This window comes from Urocitellus parryii, chromosome 3 (genome assembly GCF_045843805.1).
Source record: "Urocitellus parryii isolate mUroPar1 chromosome 3, mUroPar1.hap1, whole genome shotgun sequence".
NCBI classification, from domain to species: Eukaryota; Metazoa; Chordata; class Mammalia; order Rodentia; family Sciuridae; genus Urocitellus; species Urocitellus parryii.
Genome location: NC_135533.1, coordinates 74613129 through 74634425, shown reverse-complemented (window position 1 = coordinate 74634425; position 21297 = coordinate 74613129). Strand labels below are relative to the sequence as shown.

The following is a 21297-nucleotide window of genomic DNA, read 5'->3' as shown; positions in this document are numbered from 1 at the left end:
TAACTTAGTAACTACAATATTTTTAGAGTTTGAGATATTTTTTATTATTTGGATGTTAGCTGATTTGACATGGTGCAGTAATACTAACATTAACTGCTACCTTTGATCATAAATTTACTATTATTTTTCATGTATATATCACATGATATTTGAGTACAAAAATGTTATAACAAACAAATTATTTAAAACTTTAGTATTGAAGATTTGAATTAAATCATTTGATGATTTTTATAATACTAAACTGAAACCCCTAAATGTAACACTATGCAAATATTAGAAATATAATGAATCTCTATATATTGATATGATAGAATTCCAAATAAATCAAAGTATATAATATGTGCTATGTATATTATGTGCTAATATTTATGCTAAAAGGGATAAAATTGTATATTTTGCATATTCAGATATACATAAAATGCCTTTAGAGAGACATAAGCGTAACCATTTCTCTTCCTGTAGGAGGGGAAAATGGGATTGCTAAGAGATAAAAATCAGAGAAAGACATTAATATGAATTTTACCTATTATACTTTGGGTAAAATGTGATCTCTGTACATTGTTATTTCTTTAGTAATGATACTGAGCAGCTGTAAATTTGATGAACAGAAATACTGAATTTAGAAAAATTGTAATTTCTAATTTTTTAAGAAACATTCTTTCTAAGAAATTTTAACTGTGTCAAACTCTGAAAGATATTCTCCTAGAATATTTTTTGAAACTTTATAAAGTTTTGACTTTTACCTTTAGGTCTATGATATACTTGGAATTCACCTATAGGTCTGTGACATACGTGTAATTATCTTGTATAGAGAATATGGTAGGGAACAAGATTAGTTATTTCTATGTATATATCCACTCGCTCCAGACACATTTATTTGGAGATAGTTTTGTTCATTCGATGACTTTGGTGTGTTTGTTGAAAAGAAAGTAACCATATATGGGTGGATTTTTACTCTCTTTCATTGATTTGTATTCCTTTATATCAATCCCTTATTTTATTTATTACTATGATTTATAGCAGAGCTATCATATTGTTTATAATTGTTATATTATTTATAATAAATATAATTGTTATATTACTTATTTAAATAATTTATACAGTTTGTAAAATAATTTGCTTAAAATCCACTAGAATTTTCTTCTTGCAACATTTTATACTCTTTCAAACTGAAATAGAAGGACATACACAATTTAAACAGATCAGTTTCAAGCAATGTAATAGAAGATGCCATCAAAAGCCTACCAACGAAGAAAAGCCCAGGACCTAATGGATTCTTAGCTGGGTTCTACAAGACCTTCAAGGAATACTTAATACCAGTACTCCTCAAATCATTTCATAAAGTAGAAAAGGAGGAAACACTTCCAAACTCATTCTATGAGGCTAGTATTACCCTGATATCTAAGCCATAAAAAGACACATCAAGGAAACAAAACTTCAGACCAATATCTCTGATGAACAAAGATGTAAAAATTCTCAATAAAAATCTGGCAAATCACATACAAAAACATGTTAAAAAGATAGTGCACCTTGATTAAGTGGTGTTTATCCCAGGGATGCAAGGTTGGTTCAATATACAGAAATCAATAAATATAATTCATCACAATGGCAGACTTAAAGATAAAAATCATATGATCATTTCAATAGATGCATAAAAAGCATTTGAAAAAGTACAACTCCCTTTCATGTTTACAATATTGGAAAAACTAGGGATAGTAGGAACATACCTCAACATTGTAAAAGCTATCTATGCTAAGCCCAAGGCCAACATCATTCTAAATGGAGAAAAAATAGAACCGTTCCTTCTAAGAACTGGAACAAGACAGGGAGGCCTCTTTCACCACTCCTATTCAGTATAGTCCTTGAAATTCTAGCCAGAGCAATTAGACAGGTGAAAGAAATTAAAGGGATGGGAATAGGAAAAAAAGAACTCAAACTATCATATTTCCTGATGACATGATTCTTTACTTAGAGGATCCAAATAATTCCACCAGAAAACTTCTAGATTAATAAATGAATTCAGCAAAGTAACAGGATATAAAATCAATACCCTTAAATAAAATGCATTTCTATACATCAGTGATAAACCCTCTGAAAGAGAAATTAAGAAAACTACTCCATTTACAATAGCCTCAATAAAATAAAATAAAATACCTGGGAATGAATCTAACAAAAGAGGTAAAAGACCTCTACAATGAAAACTACAGGACAGTAAAGAAAGAAATTGAAGAAGACCTTAGAAGATGAAAAAAATCGGTCATCTTCATGGATAGGCAGAATTAATATTGTCAAAATAGCCATACTACCAAAAGTGTTATACAGATTGAATGCGATTCAATTAAATTCCAATAACATTCCTCATAGAAATAGAAAAAGCAATTATGAAATACATTTGGAAAATATAAGAGACCCAGAATAGTCAAAGCACACCTTAGCAAGAAGAGTGAAGCAGGAGGCATCATATCAGAACTTAATCTATACTACAGAGCTCTAGTAACAAAACCACATGGTACTGGCACCAAAATATATGTAGACAAAGGGCCAAAAACATACATTGGAGAAAAGATAGCCTCTTCAACAAATGGTGCTGGGAAAACTGGAAATCTATATGCAGCAAAATGAAAGTAAGCCCTTATCTCTCACCACGAACAAAACTCAACTCAAAGTGGATCAAGGACCTATAAGTTAGACCAGAGACCTTGCACCTAATAGAAGAAAAGTAGGCCCAAATCTTCATTGAGTTGGATTAGGTCCTGATTTCCTTACCTGGACTCCTAAAGCACAAGAAATAAAATCAAGAATCAATAAATTGGATGGATTCAAGCTAAAAAGCTTCTTCTCAGCAAAGGCAATGATCAATAATATGAAGAGAGAACCCACAGAGTGGGAGAACATCTTTACTACATGCACATCAGATAGAGCACTAATTTCCAGGATATATAAAGAACTCAAAAAACTTATCACCAAAAAAACAACCCAATCAAAAAATGGGCAAAGGCACTGAACAGACATTTCTCAGTAGAAGATATACAATCGATTAACAAATATATGAAAAAGATGTTCAACCTGTCTAGTAAGTAGAGAAATGCAAATCAAAACTATTCTAAGATTTTATCTCCCTCCAGTTGGAATGGCAATTATCAAGAATACAAGCAACAAAAAGTGTGGTGGGGATGTAGGGGAAAAGGTACACTCAGACATTGCTGGTGAGACTGCAAATTGGTGTGACAAATCTGGAAAGCAGTATGAAGCTTCCTTAGAAAACTTGGACTGGAACCACCATTTGACCCAACTATCTCTATCCTCGGTCTATACCCAAAGGACTTTAAATCAGCATAATATAGTGACGCAGACACTTCAATGTTTATAGCAGTTCAATTCACAATAGCTAAACTGTGGAACCCACCTAGATGCCCTTCAATAGATGAATGGATAAAGAAACTGTAGTATATATACACAATGGAATATTACTTAGCATTAAAAGAGAATAAAATTATGGCATTTTTGAGTAAATGGATGGAGTTGGAGAATATCATGCTAAGCAAAGTAAGCCAGTTCCAAAAAACCAGAGGCTGAATGTTTTCTGTATAAGTGGATGTTGATCCATAATGGGGAGAGAGAGAATGAGAAGAATGGAGGAACTTTGGATTCAGAAAAGGGGAGGGGGACGAAAGATGGTGGAATGAGAAAGACATCATTACCCTAGGTAAATGTATGATTGCACAAATGATGCAACATTGTGTACAACTAGAGAAATGAAAAGTTGTGCTCCATTTGTGTACAATGAAATAAAATGCATTATGCTGTCATGTTTAACTAATTAGAACAAATAAAAATTATTATACTCTTAACCAAAAAAAATACTTTTTCTTTTCTGTATATATGTCACTAATTTCTTTTTATTATTGCTCTGTTGAGGAGCTATAGTATAAGGTCAAAGTGATTATAGAAAGATATAGGCATCTTCTACTGATTTGCTTGTGTGTGTATGTGTGTGTGTGTGTGTGTGTGTACATGCACATATATGTGTGCATATGAGTAGGTATTGTATTTCTGGTGATTTAGCAGACATTCTATCTTAAATTGATATAAATACCACTTATCATAAATGTGATAGTCTTGAAGCATAATTCTATTAAAGCTCTCTCAAACTTTTGGCTAGTGTTCTTCCATGACAAATTCTCATATGGTATAAATTTCAAAATATTTTTATTATTCTAAATTTAATAAGTTGATTATTTTTAAAGAAACAAAATAAAACAATTAGTCTTTGCCATCTTTTCTAATGGAGGTTTGTGCCAACAAATTTATTCAAATTGTATTTTTTTTAAAGAGATCTCCATTTTTTTCTTCACTTTTGGATATTTTCTTGGTATCAAAATCTTAATTGATACTTGCTCATTTTTTTAGCATTTAAAGAAGTTATGTCATTGTCTTTAAACATTTATTGTATCAGATAATTCAATTGATATTCTTCTTATTGTGATTCTATATGTGATGTGTCTTCCTTCTTAGCTGTTTATGATTTTTCTTTTCATTTTTGACTTTGCTTAGTTTGACTATGATGTTTCATGTGTATTTTTTTCATACATTAAATAGATTAGACTGCATAGCTATGTACTTTTGAAGTCAAATTTGGGAACAAAAACCTGGTCATTATTTCCTTAAACATTATTTGTGTACCTTTCCCTTTCTTTGTCTTCAGACATTAATATTACTAGGCTTCTTTATATAGCCTCAGAGACCAATAATGCTGTTAATTTTTAAAATTTTATGTTTTCTCATATTCATTTTTGAAAGCATCAACTTACCTTCAAATTTATTTTTCCTTTACCTGCTCTCCCCAATCTGCTACTAAGCACGTTTAGTATAATTTTCACATTAGATACTTTTTTAAATTGTAGAATTTCAGTTTATATATTAATGTTTTTTATTTCTCTGAAATTCTCTGTCACTCTTTGCAACTATCTTTTCCTCTAAGTTTTAATTATATAGTTATTTTTATGTTCTTGCTGATTCCAAAATATTTGGCTTATGTTCAGATTTATTTCAATCAACTGGTTTTTATTTTACTTTTTTGTTACTTGATATGTATTACATTTACCTTTTTCTTTGTTTGTCTAATAATTTATTTTCATTATATGCTAAATTTATGACACATTTATTATAGAGATTCTAGATTCTGTTATGGTCCTCTGATCACTTCTTTAAATTTTTTATTCTAAGAGGCGTTGAAATAATGGCTAGCTATTCTGTATTTTGGAAACTTTTATTTAGATTGTGTCTGGAGTTGTGACTTTTGTCATTGTTTTTAGTCCTAAGGTGTCCTTATCCCTGTCTAGAATATTAGGGCAAGATCCGTTTCTTTTTCTTTTCTTTCTTTCTTAATGAAATTCCTGAGTTGTTTACAAAGTCCCTCTCGTTTGGATTTAAACTCTAAATTCTCTTCTTGCTGGCCTGAGGCAGCAGTCAAAATTCCTGCTCAGGTTTTTTTTTTTTTTTTTTTTTTTTTTTTGGCTTTTCACCTTCCTTGCTTTCCATTGAGTTCCCCAGTGTCAAGTCCTATGCAAGAGCCAGCCAAGGCTGGAAGGGGATTCTTATGCAGTTATTGTGGCTCCCTTTGTGTGGCTATTTCATTTCTGAGATTTCCTCTTTCAATTTCCAGTCACTTTCATACTCGCAAACTTTGAGATCTGGCTCCTAATCTAGTAAAACTGGCACTCTGAGTTTGACTCCCCCTCTTGCAGTCTGACATGTCTTAAGCATTCTAATAGGATCTTACTGTGAGAACTCTATCTGCAAGGCACACTGCCCATGTAGTGACCTAGTTGCTAAGTTATGAGGAAAACAAGTTCTTCAGCACTCCGTAGTCAAGCAACAAGTACAGCCAGACATTTTATCTGGGAATATATTTACGATAGATTTAAACAGTAAAAACTAAAATATAGAACTACAGGGATGCTATGTGAAATCCCACTCCTTGGTTTATACCCAAAGGATTTAAAATCAGCATACTGCAGTGACACAGCCACATCAATGTTTATAGAACCTCAATTCACAATAGCCAAAGTACTGAAGCCAACTAGATGCTCTTCAACAAATTTATGGATAAACAATGGAATACTACTCAGCTTTAAAGACGAGTGAAATTAAGACATTTGCAGGTAAATGGATGGAGCTGGACAATGACATATTAGGAGAAATAAGCCTATCCTAAAACACCAAATGTTTTCTCTGATAAGACACTAATTCACAATAAGGGAGGAGACTAGGAAAAAACAGAGATTCTTTGGATTAGGCAGGGGGGAGTGAAGGGAGGGGAGGGGGTATAGGTTTAGGAAAGATAGTAGAGTGAATTGAACATTATTACCCTATGTACATATATGATCACACAAACAGTGTGATTCTACATCCTGAACAACCACAATGAGAAGTATACTCCAATCATGCATGATGTGTCAAAATCCATTCTACTGTCATGTATAACTAATTAGAACAAATAAAAATATTTTAAAAAAATTTTAAATAAAAAATATTTAAAATATTACTCTAATAGCAGCAAAAACCATAGGGTGGTAGCAGCTTGGGCAGCAATGTAGGAAAAATGAGTCCTAAGGACACAACCAATAGAGCATTTTGATTACTGCCCTTTTTCCCCAAATTACAGTTTCCTAAATGTTTGGAAGTGTGTTTCTAGTCTCCAAAATCTTATAGTCTACTTAAAACTTTGTCATGTGTAAAGGTTTGTTTTTAAGTAGATGTTTCATTTTATTATTTTATTACGCTATTAAAAATAAATATTTGTAATGTAAATTTTAACTTATAGTGGCAGAGAAACATAGGTATTTTGTGAGAAATATGGTTATTTTGCCCTTTGTGTAGGTGGGAGATGTATTGAATTTACTACGTCAGCATATATTTTTCATTAACAAATATTTACTTTGTGTAAAGATAGGTGAGACATGGGAATATTTTACATACTATGATTATGAAAACTTAAATTTGAATATTAGAAGCACACAATTAGTTCCCTAAGTGTGTGTGTGTATGTGTGTGTGTGTGTATGTGTGTTTAATCAAGATATACTACAAATAACAGTACCATTTTTATAATGTAAACTGTATTCTTTCCTTTGTTGTTTCTGGTATTAATTTTCCTGAGTTGAAATCCTGCTTTTATCTGCTATTCTAAATGTGCACTTTGAGTTTTTCTTCACCTTCCTCTACCTCAGTTTCCTAATATGTAAAATAAAGAATCATAATATATATCATTGAGGATTAAAGATGATAGTTTATATTCTAGTCTAACAATTATAATAGTTCTTAACACATAGAAAGTACAAACAAATGTTTTCAGCATTGTTATTTTTTGAAAACTAGATATCGATTTTGTTGTATGCAATTTATAAAGCATTTCTAACCACAATCATGATTATTTACAAACATTTTGTGATATAAATGGACTGTAGCCTATATTTTAATAGGAATTAACCAATATAAATAAACAAAGTCTTAAAATGTAAAAATAATTAACCGGTGTGCAAATTTACTTGAGAAAAATGCATATATAAATATAAGAGTGTGAGATTATGATAAAGAGTGCAATGTTTAGTATTTTTTCCTAATTCAGAAATTGATTAATATAGGAACTATGAAATTTGACAATTAAATACTTCAATTATATCCTTCAGTCATTTATGCAGTCTCTGTTGCATTCCTAGTCATATATAGTGTAGAATACTGAGCTATAATATTCTGCATGAAGAAAAAGTTGTGGATATTGAGGAATTTACAAAACCAAAAATCTGAAACCAAAACCAGGTCTGAAGTTTAGGAAAACAGTTGCAATCATCATGTCAAGAATTCTATTATATATAGTTGTCATTGTCTGACATGTCTCAAGAAATATTTGATGAGATGCCATTTGTATTTGCCTACTTATTTTATTTTATGCAGCATATACTTGCCTGGTACTCACATTTTTCAGGAAGTATCTTATTTCAACAAATGTCACCTCTCTACATCTTTATAAAAACACTTTGGAATGGGTAGTAATATCACCTTAAGTCCATTATACTAAGTAACCTGTCCTGGGATGCGCAATTAGTAAGTGTCATAATGGAGTTTTCCTGCAGGAAGAGTATTCAAACTCCAGATGCCTTGCTGTCATTCCTTACACTATGCAGCTTCCCTTGAGACAGCACACTTAGGTCTTAATATTGTCATAAAATACCCACCATGGTAACCATCCAATATGAGCCAAGTAAAAAAAAATTTACTGAATTTCCACAGAATAATTTGAAACACTAAAGGTGAATTAAACCTTAATAGGTTAAAAGAATGAATTTAAGTTCATAGTATCTCAATAATGTGCCTTTAAATTAAGGGTATATATAATTATTCATGCTGCAGATAGGTTTTTTTCTGAAATGTAATAGAAAAACGTTCAGAAAATTGAAGACATCAAAGTCTGTAAGCAAACACCATTATTTTAAAGCTAAGAATATTGATATTCTGTGATTTACTTAATATGACAATAGCTGGCTTCAGAGATGACTTTTGAGCTTACTCCTCTTGCACACTTACTCTCTAAGCAATACATTTATCCTGTTGTGTTCCAATATACCACAATGAATGGCAGCAGAGTTTATGAAGAATCAATATGGTACACTGAAAAGATCAAGGCCATTGATTAAGACAGCTCAGTTTTAGTCCCACCTGTACCAAACAACTACATATCCTTTGTCCACTTCTATTGTTCCCTTTAAAAGTCTTACCTATTTTTAGAAGCCAGTGCTGATGCAAATCCTTTGATAATGTTCTGTTGCTTATTGAATAAACTAAAAATGTCTTGCATTTTATGTTCTTCATACACTGTATTCAATGACAGCACACCTATATCTCCTTGGTCTACATTCCATTAATTTTTATTCTGTGCTGAACTGCACCTTTTTGTGTTAATAATTTATATTAAAATATAGATCACGTTAAAATTGTGTCACAAAAAGCACATAAATAGTCATAATGATGTCTAGAGATGCATAGTACACTACATATAATAATCAAGGTGTCTATTTTACAAAAAATATAGTTATATCAAATAATACTAACAGCATTTTTTAAAACTTTCTTTGTGTCAAGCACCATTCTGATGGTTAGACTAGAATATAAACTAGATCCATCTCAATTCCTCCACTTCATAAGCTCTTTCCCTTATTAAAAGCAAACACCTACATAGTTCAGTCCATGTATAAGTCCTTGCCCTAAGTATTTTACACACACAGTGATCCCTCTGTATTCTTGGGTTCTGCATTCATGATTCAAAAGTCCAAGTATCAAAAATATTTGGAAAAATATTATTTTCAAACTGAACATTTACAGACTTACCTTTCTTACCTTACAGAATCACAACTGTTTACATAGCACTTACACTACATTAAGTACTTTAAGAAATCCCTAGGTGATTTTAGAAATTTTGTATAGAAAGATGTGTATAGATTATTTGAAAATAGTATGCCATTTTAAATAAAGTCCTTGAGAATCCACATATTTGAGTATTTGCAAAGGGAAGTACTGAAACCAATTCCCCACAGATACCTAGGGATGACTGTGTTTACATATTTAATTTTCAGATAACATTTGTCCCCATTTGAAGTGGGGGAAACAAGTATATACAGGTTAAATAAAGTGCCTAATGTTATAGCTAGTTAATAGAAAATCTTTGATTAAAAGCCTGATCAGCAATTTTTCCCCCTCCTCTGAAATCCTGTGTTACTAATTTTAGCTTTTAGAGCTAGAGTGTCTATATATCCCAGATTGCCTGGATCTGCGCTGCTGAATGCTGTTTTTCTGGCTTAATGGATAATAGGACATCCTTGCACTCTCTTTAAACATTGTACATTTGTACAGTGTACAGGAAAAAAATTGCTTATCAGGCTTTAAATTACAGATCTCCTATTAACGAGCTGTAACATTAGGCACTTTATAACCTCTATATAAATACCTTAAAAGTATTTATGTAAAATAAAAAATTATATAATATCTGTGAAATCATTTAAATAATACTTATTACTAATACTGTTTTTAGTGTCAATTACTAATAACTACATTGTATTATCCATGTGTGTTTATATGTTTGTACTTATATTTTTGTCATAAATATATTTATTCCATATCTCCCCCTAATAGTGTATCTTTTCAGGCTTATGATGACATAGTTCGGATTTAAGGGAATTTGGTGGAAAAGTAAATTTTATATTAAAATGTATGTTTTGGAAAATGCTTATTCAACAGGAATCACGGATTTATTAGCATGACTTAATGAAAAGAAGCATGAAATTGGACTTTGCCCAACACAACTTTCTCATGTATAAATTTCTAGTGTTTATACAAATGTAATATATATATATATATTGCCTGGCAAAGAATCTTTGAATCTTATGACCTGAAATGACACTTCTTTTCATTAACATTTTGAGGGTCACATCCTGCTTCAATAATCTGTTCAGTTGTGACTCTTTCCCAATAGTAACAAAAATAACAAAATTTTGAGAATTTTCTTGAGTTTCCAAGCTCATCTAAGGACTGTCTACAAATTAGTGGATTTCCATTTTTAAATGTCTGTTGTGAAAGGATTGGAATTTGAGCTTCAGAATTCACATGTTGAACAATCACCCCAAGAGATTAGACTGAATGTTGATATGATAAAGTGTGAATATCAGGCATATGGAGTTGACAGTAAACATTTTGAGGACAAACACAAGGTCTACACTTTATGTTCCTTCACTTCCCCAATGTCTAGATAACCAAAAATAAACATCTTTTGAATGAATGAATGAATTGATTGTGTTAACTACATTTTTTACAATTCATGTATGGGATAGGTGATAGGGCAGAGGGAAAATCAAGAAGAAAGTTTTCACAGTAGACTTTAATAGCAGGCAAAAGAGACTAAAGATATACAGGTATTTGTATATTCTATTCTACTGTTTGAAAACATATTTTGTATATATGTCTTCAAAAGATTAGTATCTGTAAATGTTTTTTAACAGACCAAAATTTGTAGTGCATGGCAATAAAGAGATTTAATATTTGAAAATGGAAGTTGAAATGAATATTCATATGTGTTTTGTTCACTAGAACATCTAATGCTTAGACAATGCTTGGCATGTGGTTAATAACTCATTAACATTTGTTGGCTAATAAACATGGAAGTCACATGTTAAATTGGTAATATGATGATTATAGTGGTCACAATATAATGAGTTTTACGATGACTCAGAAATATGGGCATGTATTATAAGATCACTTGGACTGGATTGTTAAACATGGATTACCTCTCATTTTTCAATTGCTTTTTTTTTAAAATAGACTTATTATTATTTAAAATATCATGCCTCTCTTTCTTATTGGCTGCCCAAATAGAGAAATATAAAATGATGTGACCCAGGAATGAAATTTTATGTGGTTATGCTTATAGATGTTTTCAGTTCTCCTTCTGTCAATTAAATTGGTCTTAAGAATAAGTCATTTGGAATCCACCTCTCTTTGAAGGAACATGTTTAGCATTTCCTTGTATTTATTTTTCCAAAACGAAACCCAAGTGTTATTTAAAATGTATGGTAAAACAAATTTGATCAAATGCTAACTTGAACAGCTCTTATCCTCTTGTTTGAAGAATAATGTAATCACCAGTGACAAGAATCAGCCTTCCAGATAATTTGTTTTAAACCCAGTCCTTTAAAACTGTTGTTTATTGTATAAACATAGCCTAGTCCCAGTCTTTGTTAAAACCAAGCCTTTAGCTCCTTAACCCTGTGGTGTGGATTCATCAGAACTTTACTCCCTATGAAGCTCTTTATGATCCCAACAGTCTTGATTCCCCCAGATTGTTTCATTTCCAAACTATAAATATTGTTTTTTCACTCCTTGCTGTGGAAATTCAGCTACCTCCATATTACATGCTTACTGAAGTAGAAAACTGCCTAATCAGGTAGGAAAACATTTGGCTGTGAATAAATCAGCATTTGTTGAGTTTTTCAAAGTGTGAAACTAGGCAGACAAGAACATATCCTAGGAGCTCTGCTTTCTCCTACTTCCCTGTAGAGAAATCAGGGGCCAATATGGCTGCATCCGCCATCTGTCTAAACACTTGAGTGTGTTGTCTTGAATTAACATAGCAGAACTAGTGGGGGATGTAATTAAGATTTTATTTTTACATTTCATCACCAGATGCTCTACAACATAAAGTCATCCATAAATGTTCAAATTGATTAAGCTTTTAACAAGAAAAACAATGTTAAAGATCAACTAGCACAAAAAATAAAATGATTTTAATATGTGGACTTTCTAGTGTTCATAGATTTTATACTTTTTTCCACAAAACTTTAAATGAGAATTATATATATATATATATATATATATATATATATATATATATATATATATATTGTTTTAAACAACAAAGTTTATACCATCACTCATTGTAAGAAACAGCTAAATTATCTGATATTAAACTGTAAATTCCATTGTTGAACTTTGTGACCTTTCAAAGTCTGAGAACAATATCATGTCTTCAGTAAAAATCAAATGAATAAATGAAACCATGCAGATCATTTTGATTTCTATGTAATCCATTGAAGAAGTTTATGAACTTCTGAATTTTCTAAAATATTTTCTGAGAACAGTCATTTGAGCTACTTGCAAATTTGTACTACAGGGAGATGAAAAACAAAATAAAAAAAAACAACGAATAGGAAAAGCATGCATCTTTACTACCAGATAATTTTCAGCTTGAAATTTGGAAAAGGAGTGCAATATGATCCTTATTGGATAATTTGTGTATGTCAATTATAAATTCAAATTGAGTATAAATTTAAGCCTTTATTGTGCAATAATAATTGATTTTTTAATTGAATGATTTTTTAATTGGTCCCAAGACAAAAAAAAAAAAAACTTGAAAAAGGTAACATTTTTAGTAATACCTTTATTCTGAAATAGTTATAACTTTCATTTGAAGACTCCACTGGAGTGTAAATAACTTTCATTTGGGCAATGATTGTGACTTTATTTCATTTTGCTTCTAAAACCTAGGAAGTTCTCTAAATATTCAATAAATGTTTGTAAAATGAATGTGCTGGTTGAGGAGAGACTTCTTGCTCTGTTGATTATGCAAATAGCTTTTAATAAGAGACTCTGATAAGATTTTAAAATACATGCTTTAATGCTCTGATTATTTCTAGTGCTCATAGAAAATTCTTACTGTTAGCTTGTTGCTTAAAATAGTTCTTTGGAATTTGAGTATATATTTAATATTTAACATGTATGATAAATATATTTAAGAAGGATAAATATGGGTATTTACATTAATATTTTTGTTCTTCAGAGTTTTTCTATAAATTAGGCTAAATATAGGAATATATTATTGAAATGGCATAGAAAAATTTCAATGAGCCATATAAATGATTCATGAGAGTAGAATGAATCTGACATAACTTTCCTATGTTCGTATATGAATACACCACCAGGGAAACTCCATATCATGTACAACCATAAGAAGAATGGAATCTTAATTAGTAAAAGTTATACTCCATGTATGCATATGTCAAATATAATCTATTGTCATATATATATATATATATATATAACAAATAAATTTCTAAAACAAATATTTACAACCACTCACTTTTAAAAAAGATATATATGATCTTGTAGTAAAGTATATATTTCCAAAGAAAAGATTCTGTACATTTTTATACATGCACATAAACATGTTTAGGTAGGTAGTTATAAAAATAATTGAGTTAGATGTATAAAGGAATAAAACAGGAGAGACAAAGAAGGAAGACAAAGAGAAAGAGGAGGAAAGGAAGTGGGAAGATTGGCCAAGAAAAAGTCAGCTAATCATGGTTTAACTATTAGTCCATTTAATCTTTGTTTAGGCTTGCACAGAATCTTGTCACTGTTCTCATCTGACAGTTTTGCCACTTTTGAACTGTTCTCAAGGCATATCTTTCTCAATTAAATCCTGTATGACAATGATTTTTATTTTAGATGATAAATGTATTAGGAACTGGCTTAGTGTTTCTCTTACATACCGACTGCACTGAAACAAGGAGACCCACAGTGGTGTAGGACTTTTTGGAACATCAATCATACACGATGCTGTAAAGAAAGTCTTGACTGGTTGTAGTCAATGTCACCAATGTCGTCACTCTAACCTGTGCTCATCTGAATGCAGGCATTTTTTCCTGCAATGGAGATTTCATTTCACGTCACCCTCAACCCAGTCACACCTCAGTCATATTGTTTGCACATTCACTGTTATAATAAGAATTCTAGTAAAGCATCTCAGGACATATTGTCCTGATTAGATTTTTCCCTCTCAGAAAGGAAACATGAGTATTTGTAAGAATCTCTTATTTAGAGTTAACTTTACAATTAACTATAAGCTCATAACTTCTTTCTAAAAAGTAAGCACTTTTAAATACTGATATGACTTTTCAACATATTTTAGCCTTTTTCATACTCAATTAGCAGATGAAAAAACAAAGGATAGAAATATTGTGTGATATTCCCATTATTCTTCTAAAACTTGTGAACAGAATTCAGTTACACATTTCATTATTAGATTTAGAAAGTCTCTTTTCCAACCTCAGTTGTCAGATTAAAGTGAGACAAGGCAAATTTTTGAGCAAATTTAACAACTGAAATAATTTGCTTTGAATTATCAAAATAATTTTCTTAAAATCAAATTTTGCCCTGTAACTCAATCATTAGATTATTGCTTTGATACTTTCTGTTGGGCTTCAGAAATCTAGCCCAGTCAATGTCTTCTAATCAAAAGAATCTTTTTACATATTTCAAAATTACACAAAATGAAAGAGGTTAATTTCTTATGAAATAATTTGTAAAAGTAAACTTATTTAGAATAATTAACTTGAGGTTTTATAGAGTTCTAGTCTAAATTTTATTTTTCGATTTAAATTAGAAAGATCTACAGAAGCATGTTTTTTCAGATAGGGTAGGAGAGTGAGAAAATACCTGAGAACTATATCATGGGAAAAAAAATACAACCAAAATTCATAATAGGCATTTAATAATATATTTACTATTTACTATATATTTAATAATATATTTACTAAACGTACTTACTTTTAAAATTTCCATATCAAAATTATACCAGACTGATCACCCAGATACAATGGGTATTTTGTTAATCTTTTTGATCTCCCTGTCCTTCAACTCAAATGTGAGTGCAGGGCAACTGAGCTGGCAAGAACTCTCAGAGAAATTTCAAAAACCACCTGTGAAGAAATGGAAATTCCCTTTTCTTTCTCTGTCTCCTGCCAGTAAAACTGAAGCCCCCACAATCTTGTAGTCAGAGAATGTGAAGATAATGCCAGGTATTCACCAGGTAATGATCACCAGAATTCAACTATGCCACTGTCCTCTGCATTGTAAAAAAGCATGGGGCAGTTTAGAATTTGAAATCCTTGGCCTCCTTGTAAATACCTGAAATCCTTTTAACTAATGTTTTAATTTTCTATTAAAGTTATAAAAATTAAATTACATGGATGGAAAATTGTAGTAATGTGTATTAAATGCAATAATGATAGAAATATTCTTGAGGTGAAGTTGAAAAAACTTTAGGACTTATTCCAAGCTGTTATAATTTTGACTAGTAGGGTAACCTTTCTGAGTTTCAGTTTTATACTTTTTTTAAAAAAATAGACTATTGGATAAGATTATGTTGAAGATCCCTATAAGTTCTAAAAGCCCATAATTTAAATGAACTCCACATCTAAATCTAATAAAGACAAATAAATAACTTTTTTTTTCTAACAAAGAAGAATAGCTGCAATTATTCCCAGAGTAACATTTTTAGGAAGTGAATTCAAGCTAGATGTGGTTGAATTACTAAATGGCTGAATTTGCAAATGTGGGCGATAATTAAATCGTTACGCTCAACCCTTATTAAATATTAATGAATTCTCCATGACTTTGAATCAGAAGGGTTTTCTACATGAGGGGTTCTGACCCAGCTGTCTGAATGATGAATCATATCCCCCTCTGAGGTGGTCTTCTCAAGCTCCAAGGTACTCATAGGCCCTACCAGGAAATTTAACTGTGGTTAACGGTGTTATACTTGGCTTTTAATAAAAAATGGAGGGGGGAATTTTAATATTGATATCACCATGTTTTTGCCTGCAAGAGCAAAAAAATTTCTCCAAGGAAGAGTTCGACATTAAAAAAATAATAATAATAATGCCCTCAGCCAAGGCTCCAGTCATCTGAATGCACTCACCCTTTGTGTGGCTTTCAATCTGGCTGCAGACATGCCAGGACCAAAGATCAGAGCTGCATCTGGGTAGCAGGAGCTGGTCAGCATAGGCCCTCCACCCGCTTTTGTTGTTTGTTTTTGTAACACATGTTAGGCACCAAAGAGACAAACAAGGATAAAATGGCTCTCTCCTTTTCCATCTGGTTGTCTGCCAGAGATACACGGTCCAACCAAAACATCAGATTTCAATGTTCCAACTGCTGAGGAACCCCCACCTTCTTGTTCTCTGTCCACTACCATTCTTCTTTACAAATATTTTTCCACCAATGAGCATAATGTAATACAATTTCTATATAACCTTTTCCCAACTCCCAGTCAATAAAATAGTATTTGTGAGAAACTTTTTGCCTTATTTCATAGGAATATAGTCTTAAATGAGATATATATTCACAATATTTTGATCTATTGAAAATTTAAAAATACAGATGGTCTTTGGTATACAAAAATTCTATGAATTATTTAAAAAGTCTGTTGTTTGAGCTCAGAATACATTTCTCATAGAAATAACTTTAAAATGGTGAATGAGACTCCAGGTAAGAAAAAGGGAGCAGTGAGGAGAAAAGAGAGAACTCAACTATCATCTAGTACATAATATTTTTTTTTTAACCCCTGAAGGCAGACAGTTCTGTCCAGTACATAATAGAAACTGAGAAACCCTTAAAAGCTGGGCGGCAGAGCAAAAGGCAAAGACTGTCTCTTTCATATCTGGGAACAGTGGGACAATAGGGACATGTTGGTGGCACCTGTGCATTTGAAGGTTCTGAAGGATGCCTGCTACTCTATGGCAGCATTGTCATGGCTTCCACTTTGAGAAGGTATAGGAGGCCACAAACTAAGGACAGTGTGGCCACCCTAGCTGCTGACATTTACAGAGCAATTGTAAATTGGGTATTCTAAAGTAAGAGCTTGCCAAAAAATAATTAAACCCAGGTAGATAAAGAGTTTCGATTTGGAGGAATGGTTTGGAACTTGGAGATATATTGGATAAACTTTCAATTGGCTTTGTGCATGTTACACTATATTAAAATAGTATAATTTCTTTTATTTAAATTTTTATCTTAAATATTTCCAAACACTCATAAAAATAGAAAACCAGAATGAATTTATGTCTCTTTTGCTCTTGTTCACAAATCAAGATTTTGCTTCATTTGCATAAATTATCCTTTTCTCTTTTACATTTTTGTTGTCAAAATATTTTGAAGAAAATTTGGATCTTGTGTTATGTATTCCTCAGTTACACAACTCTTAAAACCAATTGCATTTTCATGCATAAAATCCTGTTTTAACTCCTAATAAAAACGTTTTATCATTTAATATTCTGATAATAATAAAATTTTCCCATTGCTTAAAATATCTTTTATGTGTGATTTGTTCAAATGGGTATTCAAACAAGGTTCATATATTATGTTTGGTTCTCTTAAACATGAGCATCTCCCTATTTTCCCCCTGCTCTCCTGACTTGTGACCAAATTCACCAAATTCATGTTTACCAGTGGCTATTTCATCCTGTTAAACACCACCTAATTTATTCCTGTTTTCCTCAAAAGTACTTAAATGGAAAGGTGTTTTATTTTTTGAAATACCATAACAAGAAATTGATTTTTCATTACTCAATATTTGTATAACACATCAAGTGTCTTACATAAAGCTTACTGTACATTTTTAATGGCACCTACTTGTTTCCTAATATCCTCAGGATTTTTGGACTGAGGAACAGGGGATTCCTCCTGAGAAATGTTGAGAGACCTTTAAAGAGTTAGGGACCAGATCTTGTTGTAAGTAACTTGACTTTCAACCAAACTTTGGATTACACCTGTAAGATGGAATTGTGGAAGGTTCATCTACAGGTAAAACTCCATTCAGAATTCCAGTTGAATAAGCATGATCACCCTATCACCCTAGTACAATCAGTAATTACCAGAATAGAAAACTGTAGTTAGATGACTCATTACAGGGTAGAACCAACCCAATGATGTTCTGCTAACATAAATAAAGCCATAGATGAAAAGTGAAAAACAAAGTAGCATGAAACTTAAAGGAAGTGTTCCTTACCAATAGTGATAACATAAATATAGTAACCTTTGTAATCCCAGAAACATATAATTATCTACTTAATGTCATTTCCATGGTAAAGGTGAGAAAACTAAGGAATAAAATCTAAGCTATTTATCCAAGATCACAGAGTTATAAGTGGTGGATTTGGGAACTGAACTGAGGCAGTCTTGCTCTTCACCATGTTACCATACTCCCTCTGGGGATGGAGCTGTGCAAACATTAGTCTCCTTATTGAAGTCCAGGTGACAAGGAGACTTCTTCCTATTCTCTAATGTCAACCTCAAAATTTGCTATAATTCATAAACTGTGTGGGTTTTAAATGTATTTATATATTATAAACTCACTTAATAATAGCTATGTGTGTAAATATTTCTTTTGTTTAAACAGATCATCAATAACCTTGGTCCTTTGGAACTGATTCTTAATACTCCTAGCCATCATAGGGTTCATCATGGTAAGGAAGTTCTATTTCTTCTTTATTTCTTTAAAAATTCTATAATTGTTATTTTGCCTTGCTTCAATTCATGTAAATCTCCCATAGAGTCAGCACACATTGTCTACATAGCTATATGTCTTCTGTTATACCTAGATCAGTCTCAGGTTTGAATCATGGTCTGTGGTGTGGTAGCACTTTCTCCATCTGGCTCTTGAATTCCCCTTTTTATTATATCTCAGTCTCCTTGTAGAGGGAAAATGTGTTAATCAGCTGAGGAGATAGCATTGTATGTATTGAAGCAGTCTCTTGAAGGCTCAGTTCTGAAGGTCTTTCCTGTCTATAACCAGAGAGTACTTGGTCTTGAAAACTGTTGGGAGTTGTACAGAGTCTAAAAAGCCACACTCCTCTCTCCTGCTGAAGTCCTATAAACAAACTCAATATAAGCTTCATTTACCAGAGGAGCAAATCCCATGTGGCTAGTGCCTAATGTTTAGAAACAACAACTTAAATGATAATAGAAATGCTTACATTTGTGCATCAGGAGAACTATAAAGAATGTGCATATCAGCATTATTTATGATGCAAAAAAATAATAATTAAAATGTTTATCAGCAGTACAAAATGTAAATATATTATAGAAAATTCATTTTTATCAATAAAAATGTTCAAATAATTGCTATATTCAATTGTATTATTAAATCTTACAAACATAATGTTGAGAGAAGAAAGCTAATAATAAAGGGATAAATACTAAGCTCCAGGTTTCATAGGAGCACTGTAGTCTTGCCTTCTCAAGGGAGGTACATCCTTCTTCTAGAACAGGGGACAGAGCAGCACAAGCTCCCACAGGCAGAGGAGAAAATGGGTCACACTCTTCCAAATCCAAGTGTCACTCTCCCATTCCCAAGGAAGAGTTAGAGGGGGAGAAGTCAAGAGCATTACATTCTTGCAGTTTCCTATGTATAGAAGGAAAAATAAGCAATGGAAAAGAACAAGTGTACACTTAAAAACAAATAGCTGCTAGTTCCCTTTGTTTGACTTCACTTTCTTACTTCTAGTGCTCTCTATCAGGGTTTCTCAACCTCACTATTGTGGACCAATACTTAGTTGTAGGGATATTCTGGGCACTGGAAACACTGGTTTCTATGCACTAGGTGTCATTGCTGCTCCTTCTGATCTGTATCTGCCAAGAATGTGTCCATACATTGTCAAATGTCCTTTGAGTGGCAAAACATTTCCTCACCCAAAAGAGAGCCATTGTTTAGACCATGTGATGGGTTGAGCATCTTTACTGCCAATCTCATTCTATTTTTTCTGTGAGGAAGATTTTTGCTTTATCTATGCTTCAAATGTATATTTTCATGTAAGAAAAGCTTATCAAGGAATGAGAACATGTGAATATAGTTAAGTTTATTGGAGTAGTGGTTTGGTGGATTTCTATTCTTTTTTAGGTTTGTAATCACATTGATATGATCATGTCAATTAAAAATATATTAAACAAATTGTAATTTGAGTACTTTGGATCAGGAAAAGCATCATATGTTTAATTAAAAAGGCCAAAGGCAATTTAAATTTTACTTATGTCTTTTATTAATTAAATTATTAAAGTTATTTAAAATTAACCAAGATTTATCCTAATTTTCTTCTTAAAAGAGATGTAAAGTATAAATAATATGTCACATGAAAAATTAAAAATAAAAAATAAAAGAACATACATATATTATTTCCTATTTCGCATTCAGTTTTCTCTGTACCATTTACTTTTTAATTATACCTCAGTAGTCTTTAAAAAATAACCATTTAGATTTATCTTACATTTTGTTAAACTGAAATTTGTGGAAAAGTGCATATAATTTCAAGAAAAACTTGTTCTTTTTAGTAAAATTAACTGAAAATAAATAAAATGAAACTCCATTGCTGGAAAAATTTGTTGTTGTCAAGCCCAAGATATTCTCAATAATATTATTCTGTTGCTTAAATCTTAGTTTAATAGTACAAAATATCAGCATCACTAAAATCTTGTTCTAAAAACAAGAAAAAGATATTTCAAATTGCCAAAGCTCCTTTTTATTGAAAAATTATTGTTTATTATTTTCTTTCATAGGCAAAAATCGTTACTGCATAGACAAAAATTATGGTGGCACTCTTATTATTTGGGATAGGATTTTTGGTAAGTAAAACATACAAAAATCAAACAATTAAATTTTCTTCTTTATTCACAGAATGTCAAAGATAATATCCTTTTAATGTTTGCCTTCCAGGGACTTTTGAAGCAGAGAAAGAAAGAGTTGTATATGGTCTTACACATCCAATTAATACCTTTGACCCACTCAGGGTGCAGGTAATACGATTGGTCATACTCATTCTGAATTTTTATTATTTCATAAATATATAGTTAAGAGAAAAATAAGTTATTGAAAGATGGAAGTATATTATACTACTGCAAAAAATGCTTAACTGTGAAA

General features: G+C 31.5%; 1 protein-coding gene across 2 annotated transcripts in view; it reads left to right on the top strand.

Annotated features, from left to right (window-relative positions):
• Positions 1–21297, top strand: part of Agmo (alkylglycerol monooxygenase) — a 331367-nt gene that overhangs the window by 143710 nt on the left and 166360 nt on the right. For both annotated transcript variants that reach the window (XM_026408644.2, XM_026408651.2), the window contains exons 6-8: positions 18784–18850; positions 20937–21002; positions 21094–21173. In XM_026408644.2, coding sequence (XP_026264429.1) covers positions 18784–18850; positions 20937–21002; positions 21094–21173 — 213 coding nt within the window. The remainder of the gene's footprint in view (positions 1–18783; positions 18851–20936; positions 21003–21093; positions 21174–21297) is intronic.